The sequence below is a fragment of the Papaver somniferum genome, chromosome 1 (genome assembly GCF_003573695.1).
Source record: "Papaver somniferum cultivar HN1 chromosome 1, ASM357369v1, whole genome shotgun sequence".
Classification (NCBI taxonomy): domain Eukaryota; kingdom Viridiplantae; phylum Streptophyta; class Magnoliopsida; order Ranunculales; family Papaveraceae; genus Papaver; species Papaver somniferum.
Window position 1 is genome coordinate 166,970,879 of NC_039358.1, and position 16,394 is coordinate 166,987,272.

The following is a 16,394-nucleotide window of genomic DNA, read 5'->3' on the forward strand; positions in this document are numbered from 1 at the left end:
ACCAGATATTGATGATCAATCACATCCTGATCGTTTTCGCTATGCTAATCCTAATTGGAGGCGTTCAAGATCAAAATCTAAGCCACGTTTAGTTTACAAGCCAAAAACAGGGGACCCTAGTTCTTCTGTAACTGGGAAACCTATTGAAGCTAATAATAATGGTGTCGGTGATCAACAAAGGGAAGGTAATCGTTTTTATGCGTCAATACTAAAGAAAAGAATACACGTTTTATCAAAAATTGATGCGGATACTTTATCACATCCTCCGGTTCAAACATCAACAAGTGATGTTGTTATCATGATTCCGCGTGATACTCATGCAAGGATGAAAGTCGTGTGGAAGTATAGCTTAGTAGGGCGTTTGGATTTCAAAACCCTAACTTTTGAAGATGCAAAAAGGGATTTATTGAATCAATGGAAGATCACTGGTTCGGTTCAGTTTATCCCATGGATTAAGGGTTATTTTGTTATCAAGTTAGACAATGAAGATGATCGAAAAAGGGTTAGCTATGATGGACAGTGGAAATCTAAGCACCAACAGTTGAAGATTCAACCATGGACACCTATGTTCGATCCTGAATCAGACGAAGTTACAGGAGCTGCAGTTTCAGTACGTTTTAACTATCTTCGATGGGAATTTTGGGATGAAGAGACGTTGTTTAGGATGGCTAGAGGTCTCGACAAGCCTGTTGATCTGAGGACATTAAGATATGAATAGCTGCCGTCTTAATTGATATTGATTTCTCAAAGCCTCTGGGCAAGATTGTCTGAAGGTATTTATCAAGACTATGAGATTATAAATTAGCCTAGTTTTTGTAAATATTGCAAATCTATTGGCCATAACAAAAGTGAATGCAGAACTATGAAGTATAAAGAATTGGAGGAGAAAGCTGAAATTGAAATAGATCCGGAGATCAAAAAGGAGCTTCAAGCTGAGATGCATGAGCTCAAAAAATTCTGGTGCAAAACTAAGTTTCCTAAGAATAAAGATCCTCCTAAAAAAAATCAACCGGAAATTCCAACGGAGAAGCCCGTAAATGAGCCTTCCAAAGATCCTCCGCCAATTACACAGATTTTTGCTAGCACTCACAAATACCTTGATAGCCCTGCTAGCAGTGTAGTTGGTGGTGAAAACGATGTATCGCGTAATGGTGGTGCGGCACCTGAACAACGCAATGATGTATGTGCCACTGGAACCGCGCAATGATGGTGCTGCACCAGATCTTCCCAACGATGGTGCAACATCTTCCCTGAATGTGACGCACAATGATGGTGCTACAGGTCCGGCACAGTCTTTGCGCAATGATGGCGCGACCCAGACGAACCCGATTCAGTGCAACGATGATGCTTCCCAATCCGTATCTAATGAAGTTTTGGAAAGTGAAGAGATGGATGCCTTTAATGAGTATGAAGAATTAAAAAATAAGAGCTAGAGATTTAGATAAATCTGTTGAATTATCAAAAATTGAACAAGATGCGGCTTTGGCAAAGTTACAGAACTTGAGGAGAATCTCCATGGAAAGGGATAAAGTGCCCGAGATTCTTTCGAGTCCGTCCAGTGAGAATCATGCTGAAACTGCAGCTACAAGCTCATTGCCAACTAATTATGTTTTGAAGCCTACGAGGGAAGATGGTTTTAGTTCTCTAACTAGAATATCACGAAGAACTTCTCCGGCCAGAACCTCGGATGACATCGCGACTTCTAACAGGTTTGAAACCGGGACTGAGGAGATTGATGAGGATGTGGAAGAGGTTTTTGCTGAAAAGTCACCGGACACATGGAAATCAGTAAACACAACTTCTAGTTCAGTTGAGGATGAAGCAAAGATGATGTATTGGAGTGCTATGAAGGATCAGGAAATTCGTGAAAAGAATGAGCAAGCTGAAAAGAAGAAGATGGAGGAATTGGCTAAGAAGGCTGGCACTTCAAAGCCAACGGTTCCAAAAAAGAAGAAGAATAATACTGGTAAACCTGCGGAGGTTACTGGGCAAGTGGAAACAAGAGGAAGAAGTAAAACATGACAGGGTTCGGCAAGCCCTACTAGAGAGAAGGTTATTTAATGCGTGTCTTTTACTGGAATGCTCAGGGCTTGGCTAAGGATGGTGCAAAGGCCAAGTTGAGTGAGCTTTATCATTTGCACAAACCTGACATTATTTGTATTGCTGAGCCTAAGGTTTTTTACACTACACGTTTTGTTAGGTCTCTTACATTGGATGATTTTTGTGAAGATGTTATTACTAATGAGGCTGGTGATGAAAAAGGTAATACATGGGTCTTGTGGAAAAATACTTTAACTAGGCCAAGTATTTTATCTTGTTCTAAACAAGCAATTTCTTTGGATTTTGATGGTGATTATATTACGGATATCCATGCTTCTTTTGATCCAGTTGCTAGGAAATTACTTTGGCAACAGTTGGGACTGGGTTTTATATCTATTCCTTGGTTGGTGCTTGGTGATTTCAGTTGTGTTTTGCGTTTGGAGGAGAAAAAAAGGAGGAAGGCCTACTTTAAGTATTTATATGAATGAATTTCGAAGTTGGATTTCAGACAATGGACTGGTTGAGGCCGATGCTATTGGCAAAAAATATACTTGGTCTAATTGTAGAAGTGGTACTCGAAGAATTGTTTCTAAGCATGATAGAGTTGTTGTGAATGATGCTTGGTTATACAAATATAAGAATTTTAGGTGCAAGGCGTTGCCTAGGATTGCTTCAGATCATTCTCCGCTTTTTGGGTTTGCTTTTGAAAATCCAAGGTCGGTTAGAGCGCCTTTTAGAATTCAGAAGATGTGGCTTAGCCACCCAAGTTTTATGAATTCGGTGGAAGAGAACAGAAAAATAAGGCTTGATGACGCCCCTCCTTCTATTTTTGCTGGCAAATTAAAAAGGTTGAAGGAGGCGTTGAAGGTTTGGAATAGAACTGTCTTTGGTGATGTGTAGTTTCGGTTGAAGCAAGCTGAATTAAAACCTGAAGCAGAAAATGATCTTCTTGATTATGATCCGGCGGATGAATTTCAAGGTGGCGGATGCTAAAAAAGTTGTTGATGATGTGAGAACGGAATTGGCAGTTATGCTTAAGATGAAAACGAGAGTAACTTGGTTGGAAAATGGTGATCAAAACACTCGGTTTTTTCAAATTAGCATTCGTATGAGGATGAGCCAAAACAAAATCTTGGAATTAAAGATTTCTACTAATACTATTTTGTTTTTGCATGATGAAATAAAAGACTACATTGTCAATCATTACAAAGACAAATTCAATGGTGGTGATGTTATTATTGATCCAAAGTTGTTCGAAATTGACCATCAGAGAATCACGGCCATAAAGAGTGCTTTTATGGATGCTATGCCAACTTTGGAGGATATAAAAGAAGCAGGTTTTTGACTTGGGAGCTGATTCTGCGCATGTCCCGGACAACTTCTCAAGTTCTTTTTATAGACAATGTTGGAATATTATTGCTGGTGATTTTTTTAGTGCCATTACAAATTGTTGGGCGATGCGGAAAATTCCTAATGGCATAAATTCCAGTTTTATTGTGCTCATTCCAAAAAATAATAAATCTGATGCTATAAAGGACTATAAGCCTATTGATTTGAGTAATTTCTTCTTCAAAATCATTACCAAGATTTTGGCTACCAGACATGGTACGTGTCATGCACCCGGTGTTGTAGTGGAGTGCCCTTATCATATTCGAGTTGGTTGTTAGTACTTAGCTTACTGTTGTTCCTTTTATCATTTGTAAGGTTACTAAATAATAGTTGTCTTTACTCTTAACCTAGCTATATAAGGCTAGTGGTCTGTAATGGAAACCTAAGCAAATTATTAATCCAAATAGAACATTTGTTCTTCAGGCTTGATCCTCTGGGATTAAGAGAGGTTTATCCTCAATTTATCAACCCCAACCTTGTCATTGTACATCAGGTACATGACAATTGGTATCTAGAGCCGTGTCGATGTGTGAGGGATTTGATGGCAGAGTTTAGTGAAGCTGCACAACTTCAACAGATCTCTGAAATTGCAAATCAAAATGAGTTGAAGCTGGTAGAAATAAAAAAGAAACTTGATAAAATTTTGACAAAGGAGTATTTCCAGGAGCGGATGGAATTTTATTTTCAGAAGCAGCTGGAAATTTTTTCTCAAATTTTGTCTACTCACCTTGAGAAATTCGGTGGCGGCTCGTCATCTGATGAAGGAGTTTCTACTAAATCAAATGGAATTGGCGACGTCAGTAGTGGATTCGTTGCTCAACCTTCTGATTCTCACGATCTCTGTGTTGTTGCATCTGAAGAAGCAAAATCAATTCCAACTTCTGTTCATTTAGGTTTTTCTTCTGCAGTTCTCACTAGTGATGAATCTTCAGAATTAGAGCTGATTCCTTCTTATTTCTTTGAAGAAGACGATGATTCTTTCGAATTCGAGTCCATTCCTGAAATTTTCTTTGCTGAAGTGAATCATATCGACAGTACCAATTCTGAAAACTCGAAGGAGTTCGCCGTTCTTCACAACAAATTAAACTGTCCGGATTGTCTTCATATTGGTCTTGATGATTCTCGAAGCACATTTGATCGCGGTAAGTATACAGCTATACCACCAAATTGTTTTGGGAATTTGAATTTTAGCCTTGGGTTTACATCAGATTTTGGGTTTCTAGATGGGATAATCCTTTTATGTGTTTATGATGCTAAACTTCATGTTGACGGGAAGGTGCTTGTTAAAATGACTGCGAGTTTATCTGGGAATTTAGGCAGTGTCAGAGATTCCCTTGTCTTACAAGTTCAACAAGGTAGGGTGTCTGTTAAAATGCTTCCAATGGATATGTGTGTTTTGAGCACAATTTTTTTTTCTCACCAACACACTGCATACTAGGATGTCGTTTAGCCGTTGTTTCTATTATGCTGCTCTAGTATTTGATCGTTGGAAGGGATTAAAACTAATTCAGGAACTTTCTTATTCTGTGGATGACGATGGATTTGGTTCTGGTCTAACTAAGTCTGGCTCAAACGTTCTTGCTTGTACGATTTTTAATGGTGGTGTTTACTTCTATCTTTACTTTGTTTATACTTGCTCCTTATTTGATCGCGGAAAGGGGTTCGATAGTTCAATTTCAGTGACATACTATATTGGAAAATTTGTTCATAAGCTTATTAGTGAGCATGGGTTTGAATTAGCTTCATTGCTTTGTGCTTCTTTGGTGTTGGTTAAATCGAGTACTACTGTTATTTGTTCAACTATCAGAGAGAAATAGAATTTTGAGCCTTTTGACGGTAATAGTAGTGGAACGTGACAAGGAACTAGAAATGCTAGCTAGCAAGTTGGAGGTTGTCGCGTGGAAATTGCAGGACAAGTGTGCTTGTTTTTATCACCTAATTCCAAAAGATGCCTTGCGACAAATTAAGTTGTCCATTCAAGTGATTAAATTATTGGACTCGGCTAGTAATTTTATAGTGTTTCATTCTCATTCTCTTTTGCTGCTTCTTTCATTATTTAGCAGTGATTTCAGCATTTTACGAATGGAGTTATCTGTGCATTTTATATTACATACACCTAATGTCTACAGTAGTTGTAGGATGCTAATGGGCATTATCCTGGGAACTCAGATTTTAGTTGAGGTATTTCAGATTCGTAAAATGCTGCTGTGGGTAAGCTACTTGAGGTGGAAATTCCGATTGGTTCCATTTGGTTTGTGGTGTATAACAAGTGGTGTTGTTTTCACTTGGGTTTTTACTGAGCTACTTGAAGAATCTATCTACACAGTGAGTGGCATGGGATGTTGTTCAGGTTGGGCAGAGTTTCCAGTGATGGGACTAGACCTGCTTGTTCGGACTGATACTCGTAGTGTGTTGAATTTGAAGAAGCAAGGATGGAGATATAAAGATCTTTTATGTGCTCACTCTTCAATTGACTTAAAGTTGCTGATCCTTGTGAAGTGGCAATTGTTTTTAACTAGTGGTGCTCCCTTAGCTTATGTACTGCTCTTGGTAGTTACAGAAGGAGTTGCAGATGTAGATTGTCCCACTGCACCAAGTTCATTTCTTACCGAAAATCTTGCTGTCACTTTTGTTATACCCAATCCTGCTTTTCATGAGCAGACTGAAAAGGTTAGTCTACAGCTTACTTCCAAGAGTTTTGTTCATCCTCAAATTCTAGTGGCAGCGAATTATGAAGATATTGGACTTGTTTTCCGTGGGAAAATGGCAAGCTCAAGGAAGTCTAGTCCACTGGTCATATACGAGGTAAAAGTTGCGACAACGTATGAGCATTGCAGGTCACAGGGAAGAGATCAGATGATTGCTGGGCTTGGTATTGCAGTGTATAAGGGCCTCACAAGGATATTCATTGGTGTTGTGGCTATTGGGCTTCTGGTGCATGTTAGAGCAAACAACAATATGCTGTTAACCAATGGAAGGGACCTGAATGTGCTAAGAGTGATAACTCTCCAACTCTCCAGCTGTTTAATTTCACTCCCATCCTTGAGGACAAGGATGTTTTCAAGGAGGGTGGAATGTCATGTACCCGGTGTTGTAGTGGAGTGCCCTTATCATATTCGAGTTGGTTGTTAGTACTTAGCTTACTGTTGTTCCTTTTATCATTCGTAAGGTTACTAAATAGTAGTTGTCTTTACTCTTAACCTAGCTATATAAGGCTAGTGGTCTGTAATGGAAACCTAAGCAAATTATTAATCCAAATAGAACATTTGTTCTTCAGGCTTGATCCTCCGGGATTAAGAGAGGTTTATCCTCAATTTATCAACCCCAACCTTGTCATTGTACATCAGGTATATGACAGTACGGTGCTGAATAAGTTGATTTCTAAAGAGCAAGTGGTGTTTATGAATGGAAGGAACATTCACGAGAATATTGCCTTGGCTTCTGAGTTAATCAATGAGATTAATGTGTCAAGGAAACATGATAATGTTGGCCTTAAATTGGATATTGCCCAGGCTTTTGATACAGTTAGTTGGGAGTTTATAGCTGAGGTATTTCGTCATATGGTTTTTTCCGATAATTGGTGTTCATGGATTCTTAACATTCTTCACTCGGCTCGGATTTCTGTTATGATTAATGGTAGCCCTGAAGATTTCTTTAGTATCACCAGAGGTTTGCGACAAGGTGATCCTCTTTCCCCTTTGATTTTTGTGCTTATTGAAGATATTTTGAGTCGTAATCTCTCTAAATTGTTTGCAAGACGAAGCATGCATACTATGGTTAGTAATTACACATCTTCTCTTTGCGGATGATATTCTCATTTTCTGTAAAGAAAATTTACATAGCTTGCAAAACTTAATGAGCATGCTCGGCATGTATCAAAGGGCCTCTGGCCAAAGTGTAAACCGTACCAAAAACAAATTTTATTATGTAGGTGGCATTGTCTTTCGGGCTATTGCTATTTCTAATTATTTGGGCATGGGAAGAGCTTTATTTCCGGATAGGTATTTGGGAATTCAGTTGAAGCCAGGAATTGTCGTCACATTCATGTTCGACAAGTACTGGAGAAGATTATGGATAAGTTGGCTGGCTTGAAGGGAAAACTTCTTTCTTTTTAGGCTAGACTTGTTTTAATTCGGGCGGTGATTTCTAGTTATGTTGTTCACTCTATGGTTGTTTATAAGTGGCCAAGGAAGATTATTGAGTAGGTTGAGAGGGCCATTAGGAATTTCCTATGGTCTGGCGATGCTGAGAAACATAAGTATTTTACGGTTCTTTATGATAGCCTGTGTTGTTCAAGGCGTGAAGGTAGCCTAGGAATTAAAAGATTGGCGGAGGTTAACAAGGCCATGCTTATGAAGTTGTGGGTTACTATCCGTGACTCTGGCAAGATTTGGGCTAGATTTTTGAGAGCAAGTACTTCAAAATAAATGGCAATTTGATTGATTATAAATTGGGTTCCACGGTTTTTCCTGGAATCAGAAGGGTTTATGGTTTTGTGCAACGGCATACACGTTCAATTATTGGTGATGGTGCGAATACTTCCTTATTTTTTGATAATTGGTGTGGTGATTTTTCGATAGCAAAGAGGCTTAAAATCACTTCTAAGGGCCCTAAGGATTTTAAGTCCAAAGTGAGTGATATAATTATTGATGGTACGTGTGGTGTTCCTCAACGAACGAGAGATTTGCAATATTGATGTTGATAATTTACCTCTCATTGCTGGTGGAGAAGATTATAAAATTTGGGATTTGTATCCTAAAGGCGTTTTTTCAGTTAACTCTGCGAAGGCCGCTATTAGAACGCCTTTTGAAGTTCAACCAAGTGTTGCTCTCTTTACACGGCTGGTTGTGCACCCTACTTTGAGTGTACAATATTGGAAGATTTGGACAAAACAATGTTGCGCAAGTGAAGATAATATTATTAAGAAGACTGGTAGGAGCATGCCTACGATGTGTCGTTTATGAAGAAAGAGCTGCGAGACTATTAGCCACATTACTTGGCATTACAGAGTTGCCAAGAGGATTTGGGCTTGGGCTGCTGGCATTTTTAATCTGTAGCCAAACGAAGATCTGGTGGCCTCTTACAAGGATGCTAAGGGGCGCAACAGGATGATAAAAGATCTGTGGCTGGTTGCTAATCTCGCAATTATCATGGAATTATGGAAGCTGCGCAATAAAGCTTACTTTGAAGACATGGCGGTCCAATGACTTGGTTTTAAAGGCAGGGTTTATCAGGTAATACGTGATAACTCAATTAGAAAGAAGGGCCATGAGGTGCAACATAAATCTTGCAAAATTTCCACTCCATTGAGGTTAGTTGGTCTCCTCCTAACCAAGATGAAATCATGATTTGTTGTGATGGTGCTTCACTTGGAAATCCAGGTCAGGCCGGTGCTGGTGTTACCTTTCGTGATGCCAATGCAGCAGTACTTGGCGTTCTTTGTGTTGGCCTTGGCTAACAGACTAATTATTATGCGAAAGTGTGTGCTATTATTTATGGTGTGATGCTAGACAAGAGGTGGAACATGAAAAATATTTGTATTCAATCAGATTCGATGAGTTGCATTCAAGCTTTTCAAAAGGACGAGTTTCCATGGCAACTAGTTTAGAAGTGGAGGCTGGCGAAGAACTTTTACAACAATATTCGCTATATTCATAGTTGATGCATTTTCCAAGCAAGCATGTTTGATGGCCGAGGATATTTTTGAGTTTATGAGGGTAGGCCAGGTTTTATTCTGTCTGTAGAATGGTCTGGAGAAGTTTATTATTGTTTCAAATAGGCTAGATTATAAGATGGCCTTTCGGCTAGCTTTTAGCATGGTCTAGCCCATGTACGGTTTCTGTTTTTTTACTTAATTTTAATTGACCGAGTAAAAAAAAATCCGATGATAACACCCATGCTTTCGGGTCCTAACGATTCTACTCGTCAAGTAACGATAATGCTGATGGGTCCAATTTTAGGAGCCGGAATCGGACCCGACTCATCTTGATCTGGTTCGGTTTCAGGTACCCATTGGCAGCCCCGACTCATCTACATCATACAAAGTAACCTCACTTTTAAGCGCGTTCACTCTATTCTGTGCACAAAAATGGACCCTCCTTCATTAGATTGAGCCTGAACGCAGGGTGTTGGCTTGGATATTCTTTATTCAAGTGTAGTAAACAATACTGGCTACTGTATCCCTCGAAGTGTAAATGGGGTGTAAGGATAAACAATACTGGGTTATTGTATTGTATCCCCCAGGTACCCTCTCTAGAATCTCTCACCCGGTCATGACATGAGAGATGAGACGATGAGGATTGAGGAGTGAAAACGAATTAATAACTCGTTACCGGTTCCGAGTCTCCCCCGACTCCTTATCTCTCGAGCAGAGAGTAATCCTTTCTCTCTCTCTAGTTCTCAATGTCGAAAGGTCCAGACCGTCTTGTGAAAGCAGTGCAGCAATTCTGTGATGCTAACTACAAAAACTTCACTGGTCGTTATGGGCAACAAATGATTGACATATTTGAATTCCCATTACGAGTTGTTCTTTCACCTTTCACACTTGCTTATGACATTTCTGGTTCTGCTCATCGTGGTTTTGGTATTCCTAAACTCATCTCCGATCTTTCCTTCTCTGCTATCTTCGTAAGTTCTTCCTCTTTATCTCTATTTATCTCAGCAGCTATAAAACTTGGACATTGTGTTTCTCAAGATTAACTTGGAATTTGAAAAAGTTTGTGTTAATTTATAGGTATTTGAAGGGTTTGATTTTTTGAGGTATTGTCTAATTTGCTCATTGTAAGGGATAAATGAATAAGATATTTCTTGATAGTTTAAATTGTTAAAGTGTAAACAAATAGGTAAAAGAATCATCATCTTTATACAAAGAAGAGAAACGAATGAACCCATTGTCAGAATGGTCATGTAATGCTAGGCAACCACCATTATTTTGCATTTGTTGAGCTCAGTTGGACTGCATTAACCCTAAGTTCGTATCAAAATGGAGTCCTTGTAAATTGACATTCAAATGTGTGATGTTGTTGTTCTGTGAGCTGTCCTTGGTTGGGTTAAGATGAGGTCAGTTTTGTACTTAGAGGAGTCAATTTGTATGATTTATGAACTATCGTGATGAGCAGTAACTATCAAAATGTCCACTAGATTCTCTCAACTAAAGGATCTTTTGCAACTCTTGCTGCCTTTGGTGATTTTAGCATACATTTATAGGCATTCATGGGTACCTGCAGGTTGTTGCTACCCTAGGTACTTATGACGTTGCTTTGGAGCTCGGAAAGAAGGTTATATGTCAAAGGTATGCTTAATTTGCTGTGTTTTTATTACTTTTTCGAAGTACTGCTAGGGCACTGTCACCTAGTGGATTATTATTATGAGGAACAGCAGGTTTTGTCAGTTGACTGTTTTTTGTTGCGTGGTAATTCTGAATTCCAAATGAAATTGAAATTTCTTCTGGTTTTCACAATGTTAATTTAATTTAGCTGATTGCTTTTGTGGGCTACAGGGATTGTCGCACTTGCAATGGATGGCAGGCATTGCGATGTACCATGTGCAAAGGTACAGGGAAGGTGCACTATCAAGTGAAGAACTATACATTGAGAAGGTGCCTCTCTTCTTTGTATATTTGGTGTTTATTTAGTGATTCAAATATTTGATTCTCCCTTCGTTTTTTGATTTATTAAATAAGTCACACCTTACTGGTATTCTATGATGATTATCACACTTCTATATTAAATTTATCGCCGTCTTTAAGGGGTTTGATTGGGTTGGTGTGCAAGATCCTCCTGGATTACAACTCTTATTTCATTGGTTTTTTAACATTTCTTCCAGTGGCGAGAAGGCAACAGCCGAGTGTATTTCAGATGCTATAGCTGATAACCGAGCAGAGTTGGTGCACTTTCCTTCTTCTATTGATCTGCATTTGCCTTTACCCTGTAAGGATTGCCCAACATGCACTGGATCGGTAAGATTTATTTGGTTACGATTTTAATTTTTTGAGAGCCCAAGTTACAAATTTCTCCATGTTTTTGTGTACACCTCTCTGTTTTGGTTGTTTTCTCCTGTTTTATATAGTCCTATACTCCCTTTCGAAGTTCTGTGTGAATGTACGCTTATAAATTGATAAGGACATCTGGACATGTGTTAACTCATAACTCTCAAGTGTGTCTGAATTCTGATGCATTGTAACTATGATGTAACGGTTTTTGGAACCACAGAGGTTTATAAATCTGAGTCTTAGGAAATCATCTGTACTCGTGTTGTTACTTTTTGATTACTTTGTGCAGGAGAAATGTCTGTTTAGTTATTATACTTTCCAGTACTTAGTTTTCCCTGTTGTGTTTATACATATATTCTGCATAAAACATTTGGAGGAAATAAACACCAATATCTTTTTTTTGTAACTTCATTTTGCTTCAAGTTATTATGTTATTCTCTAATCTTTTATGTTTTTTCTTGGTATTGTAGGGTGTCATGAGCTGCCCTGAATGTAAGCACAAGTTGCAAGTCAAGATCTCTGCAGATAACGTGAGTCTCTTTCCAAAATTGTAACTAGGTGTTTTGTAACTTTCTCACTGATGGTATTGATTTAACGCGTCTTGCTTTGTTACCATCGGTTATCCACACAACTACATATCAGACATTTTCCATTCAATGTGCAATTTCTATACTAATACTAATTTAAGCCTGTTGTGCAATTTCCATTCAATGTGCAATTCCTTTATATCAGCTGGAGACTGGAATATAAAGGAACGTTGTGTTTACAAAAGAGGAAATAAATTAGTATGAAATAGGACGTAAGTGATCCATTTGCTTTATCATGCTCATGGTTCACGAAATCAAATGGTGTAGAATGCTTCCTATGGAAGTTTTAGTGTTTAGAGTTATCACAGATTCACAGTGGAGATAACCAGGCTTTTTCATTATCTCTAGTAGTACCAGTTCCATAAATTAGGCTGTAACTTTTCATGTCTGGCAATGTTTGGCAATATTTGATAATGAAGCTAATATTGTTACTACTGGAATCATATCAGTTGTAACTTCTCCAAAAATGAAAAATCTGGAGCACTGCGTAAACATCCTTAGGAATGGTCATTTGTAGAAACAGTTTTCTTGTATTCATCTGATATAATGTGCTTTGTTCTTTGTTGATTTTGTCTCAGATAATGGAGCCACCGTGGAAAGCATATAATGTCATGAGAAAGATGGATTACCCCTATGAGGTTAGTGTCACATCTTCTATTCCAGGCATTTTGTTGCGAGGTTACTCTGGCACAAAATTTTACGGAGTATACTTTATGTCATGCTGGAGAGTAAATGCTTCGGTAAATGTGGATAAAGGGACTGCTGTGAGCTTGACGTCACTTTGTGGACATGAAAAAGAAAGCTGGAAGTCATGAGGTGGTTGAGAAAAAAAAATGGGGAAATAAAAAAAGAAGATAGGAACTTGTATTCCTTGTACATAAGCATGAAGCAGAGCAGCAATGTCTCTTTAGTAACAACACAAAGTGTAGTACCACACAGTATTCACAATTCTCTTCTCGTCCTCACAGGGCATAAAAAGGTTGTGGAGAGCACACAGTGAAAAATGTTTCTCGACTTTCTGAGTGAAACAAAGGAACACTGGCCCTTTAGTAACAACACAAAGTGCAGTACCACACAGTATTCACAATCCTCTTCTCGTCCTCACAGGGCATGAGAAGGTTGTGGAGACGCACACGGTGAAAAATGTAATTTGACTTTCCGAGGTGTTACTTCATTGTTGTTCGTTTTGCTGCCAGAATTTTGCTATTATATCTTAAGCCTGTCGATCAGTGGTTATAATTACGAAAGGAAACAAGGTTCATGCATTTAAGATCTTCCAGCTTACCTATTTTTTCTTTTGCTATTCAGAACATTCTTCACAGCATGAAAGACCCTAGTGTTGCTGCGTTTTGGTTGATTACGATGCCTCAGATAATGGGAGGTTTCGAATATGATGACGAGGTCAAGCAGAAAATTTGGTGGCAATATAAGGTCCGTGGCTATACGTTCTTAACTTTCATGTGTTCCTCTAAAGTTTCATTTTCGTACAATCTTTATTCTTCAGCTTTATTATTTAGTTTATTGTTGGAAATCCGATTTTATACTTAAATTGGTAGATAATGTGAATCAGCCTTCTCAAAAACCTTCGAGTCAAGAGTCTAACACTGATCCATAACATCTCAACTATATAAAGATTTCAGTTCTTGATTATGACAGTGCGATCTGATCGCATGACTTTTTAATTTTTAGAGTGTAGAGTATGTGTTTGCCTGAGCTGCATGTGTTCAGTATGTAGATAATTAGTCCATTTCTTTCATTATTGAATGACTGAGCAGCTGATTCTTTTTCTTTTCGATAAATTGAGTTTATGGTAATAAGTGAAACTAATAACTTAATAAACCTTGTTGAATCGGAAAATGAGGTAGTTGGTGCATTTCATAGGAGCTTGAGTGCTAGCAGGATTTAGTAGATTCCTTGTCTTCTCTTCTCTTCTTCTCTTCATCAAGTCCAATTTCTTTTTAAGTTTATTGTATAGCATATTGTTGTAGGTGAAATTTTTTTCTTTTTCCTTCAGTTGCGTCAACAATTAAATTTGACGTGATTTTATGATGTAGGAATCTATGCGTTATGATCAGCTCCGGGATGTGGTAGCTAAGCGAGAACCTGGCTGGGAGCATTTACAAGAAGTGAGCTGAGAAATAATGTCCTTCAATACTTGAATCATCTATGTGAATGTTCTGAGTTTAAAAGGATATCTTCATCACAGGGACTTATATCCGTAGATCCAGACCGTGCAAAGGATGATCCAATTATCGTGAGGAACATTCCTTATTACAAAGCTAAGAAGGCACTGGAATCAGAAGTCATGAAACTTCAAGCTCCCCCACGACCACAAAATTGGGGTGTAAGTCTTCTTGATCCTTGTTTTTTTTCTTGCTTTTGTTGGGCTAGTATGGGTGTTTAAGTGTCTAGCTTTTTGGAGTTCAACTGACTCTGACGGCAAGTACTGAGAATGAAACTCATTTCTAGGCACTATAGGAATTTTATAAGTAATGATCATTTCCATTAAAGCTCCAGCATTATGTGATTGATGCATTGGAAAATTGATGGGTGTACTTGAAAATACAAATTTATTTATAGTTTTACTTACTGGAGAGATTTTATAGGAGTTGAACCTTCCATTGAATACCTCTTCATGGAGCGAGGAGGAGCTCAAAGATCCAAAGAAAATGTATGAGATGTCAGTCCTTCTCAACGCTCAAAGAGAAATGGCAGACAAGATGTTGGATAATCAGTGGGAAACAAATTGGCGTCAAAACAAGGTACTTCAAAAATTTCTTATTAGATCAAAGATGAAAAATGTCTCCTCTAAGCTTATTTACTAGAGCATGGATGTAAGAGTTTCGGAATGCTTGTATTCTTAGGAGTTGGTCCTAGATTTTTCATACCAGCAAAAATTCTGGTTCGATGCTGTGCAGCAGTTGTGATACTATCAAAGACATATATTTCCTAAAGTTTGATAAGTATTTATAATGGTGTATTCATCTAAATTGGTTCGATATTCTCGTGAGTTTATATGGCATTTGATGGTGCTCCTTTCTGCATTACAGTTGAATGAGCTATTGGAAGAGAAGGTTCGCCCATATCTTTCAAGCTTTGACAATGGCGTCCTTCCTGGTCCTATTGTTTTACAATCCCAACCACAAGACCAAAAGGTTTGTCTCTTCTATTCTCATCTCTGTTAATGTGATTCATTCTGTCGTCTATTTGCTATGCCTTTTTCGTCCGTGCTATGTTGGAGGAGGCTAAAGTAGCTTTCTATTTGGTGAGTGAACTGGTAAAAACTCTGTACTCCTTTAATAAAAATAATCTCAACTTCTCCATAAAAAACCGGTCTTATTGGGAGCTTAGAACTTATCCAAGTAATCGTATTGGCTTTTGTTTCAAACACATCCTAAACCTTCATTCTGTAAAAAAGAGAAGCTGTTCTTCATTCCTTGGTAGTAGAAGATGATAGAATGATACCTCTGCTTTCTTGCGGGGCCATTTACTGCCTCAGTTGGAGAGCCTCGCAATTAGTCACTCATGCTCTCTTAAGCATTTATCATCTTTCTCTGATCCTACCTTTGTTTTATCGTCAATATCACCCCGATAAAAGCCCTGTTGTCATCTTCATATGAAAGCCATTACTATATTTTGCTTGTGGTTGGTATTCTTGTGTCCATCAGATGAGTGTAAGGGGTAAAAAATGACAAGTGGAAGACAAAAAATTGATGTGAATGGAACTTGGAATTGCTGCAAAACTTTTGGTTCCAAAAAGATAAAGTGAAAGACCAATAGTGGTTGGATTGAAATTGCAAGGAAGATATGTAGAGCAAATGCAATTATTGCCGATATTGATGGAGGAAGTAGGAAAGCGTTTCTGACCTGTAGTAGTAAACTCGTAATCATATATAGGATTACCTCACATTGTCTTATACCCAAGTATGTTTTGACTTTCATGTGAATTTACTTTATGTTCTTCAAATTACTGCACTATTTGCCGGATGCTTTATTTTGAGTACCTGCTGAAAAATAAAAATCCATCAAATTTCTTCTCCGTGAAAACTTTGAAATGCATGTGTATGCTTTTATAATGGTTTTTGTTCTCTTTTACATTCTCTGCAGAAAAGGACCAAGCAACGGCGATGGTGGTTCTTTTGATAAAAAGTAAATCTTAGTTGCAGGTGCATTTAGTATGTATGAAAATTTTGTATGTTGGTGTCATATGTTCTTTCTCCTAGTTCGTTACTGTGAGTAATTTAGCTTAATGCTCAGTAAATGGTTTCGTGCTCTTTCTCCCCTATACAGAGTATCCATGTAAGAGCCTGTACTTTCCTCACCGTGGTCTATGCTGACGGGAGTTTTTTTGAATGTAAACTTTGTTATTTACAGTTTTACACGTCTAA

At 38.2% G+C, this 16,394-nt stretch overlaps 1 protein-coding gene across 1 annotated transcript; it reads left to right on the forward strand.

Moving 5' to 3' along the window:
• The first annotated feature begins 9,764 nt into the window (after window positions 1-9,764).
• Window positions 9,765-16,394, forward strand: LOC113307203. Its single transcript, XM_026555940.1, has 12 exons — window positions 9,765-10,056; window positions 10,656-10,720; window positions 10,928-11,026; window positions 11,254-11,386; window positions 11,890-11,949; window positions 12,585-12,644; window positions 13,315-13,437; window positions 14,061-14,132; window positions 14,213-14,350; window positions 14,613-14,768; window positions 15,057-15,161; window positions 16,114-16,394. The coding sequence occupies exons 1-12, from the start codon at window positions 9,832-9,834 to the stop codon at window positions 16,147-16,149; spliced, it is 1,272 nt and encodes a 423-aa protein (XP_026411725.1). The 5' UTR covers window positions 9,765-9,831; the 3' UTR covers window positions 16,150-16,394.

Excerpts from the sequence above, each read along its gene's own strand:
- LOC113307203 (XM_026555940.1), top strand. The coding sequence starts at position 9,832 with ATGTCGAAAGGTCCAGACCGTCTTGTGAAAGCAGTGCAGCAATTCTGT. Across the intron at positions 11,387-11,889 it reads GCCCAACATGCACTGGATCG|GGTGTCATGAGCTGCCCTGA; the intron begins GTAAGATTTATT and ends TTGGTATTGTAG. Across the intron at positions 12,645-13,314 it reads AGATGGATTACCCCTATGAG|AACATTCTTCACAGCATGAA; the intron begins GTTAGTGTCACA and ends TTTGCTATTCAG.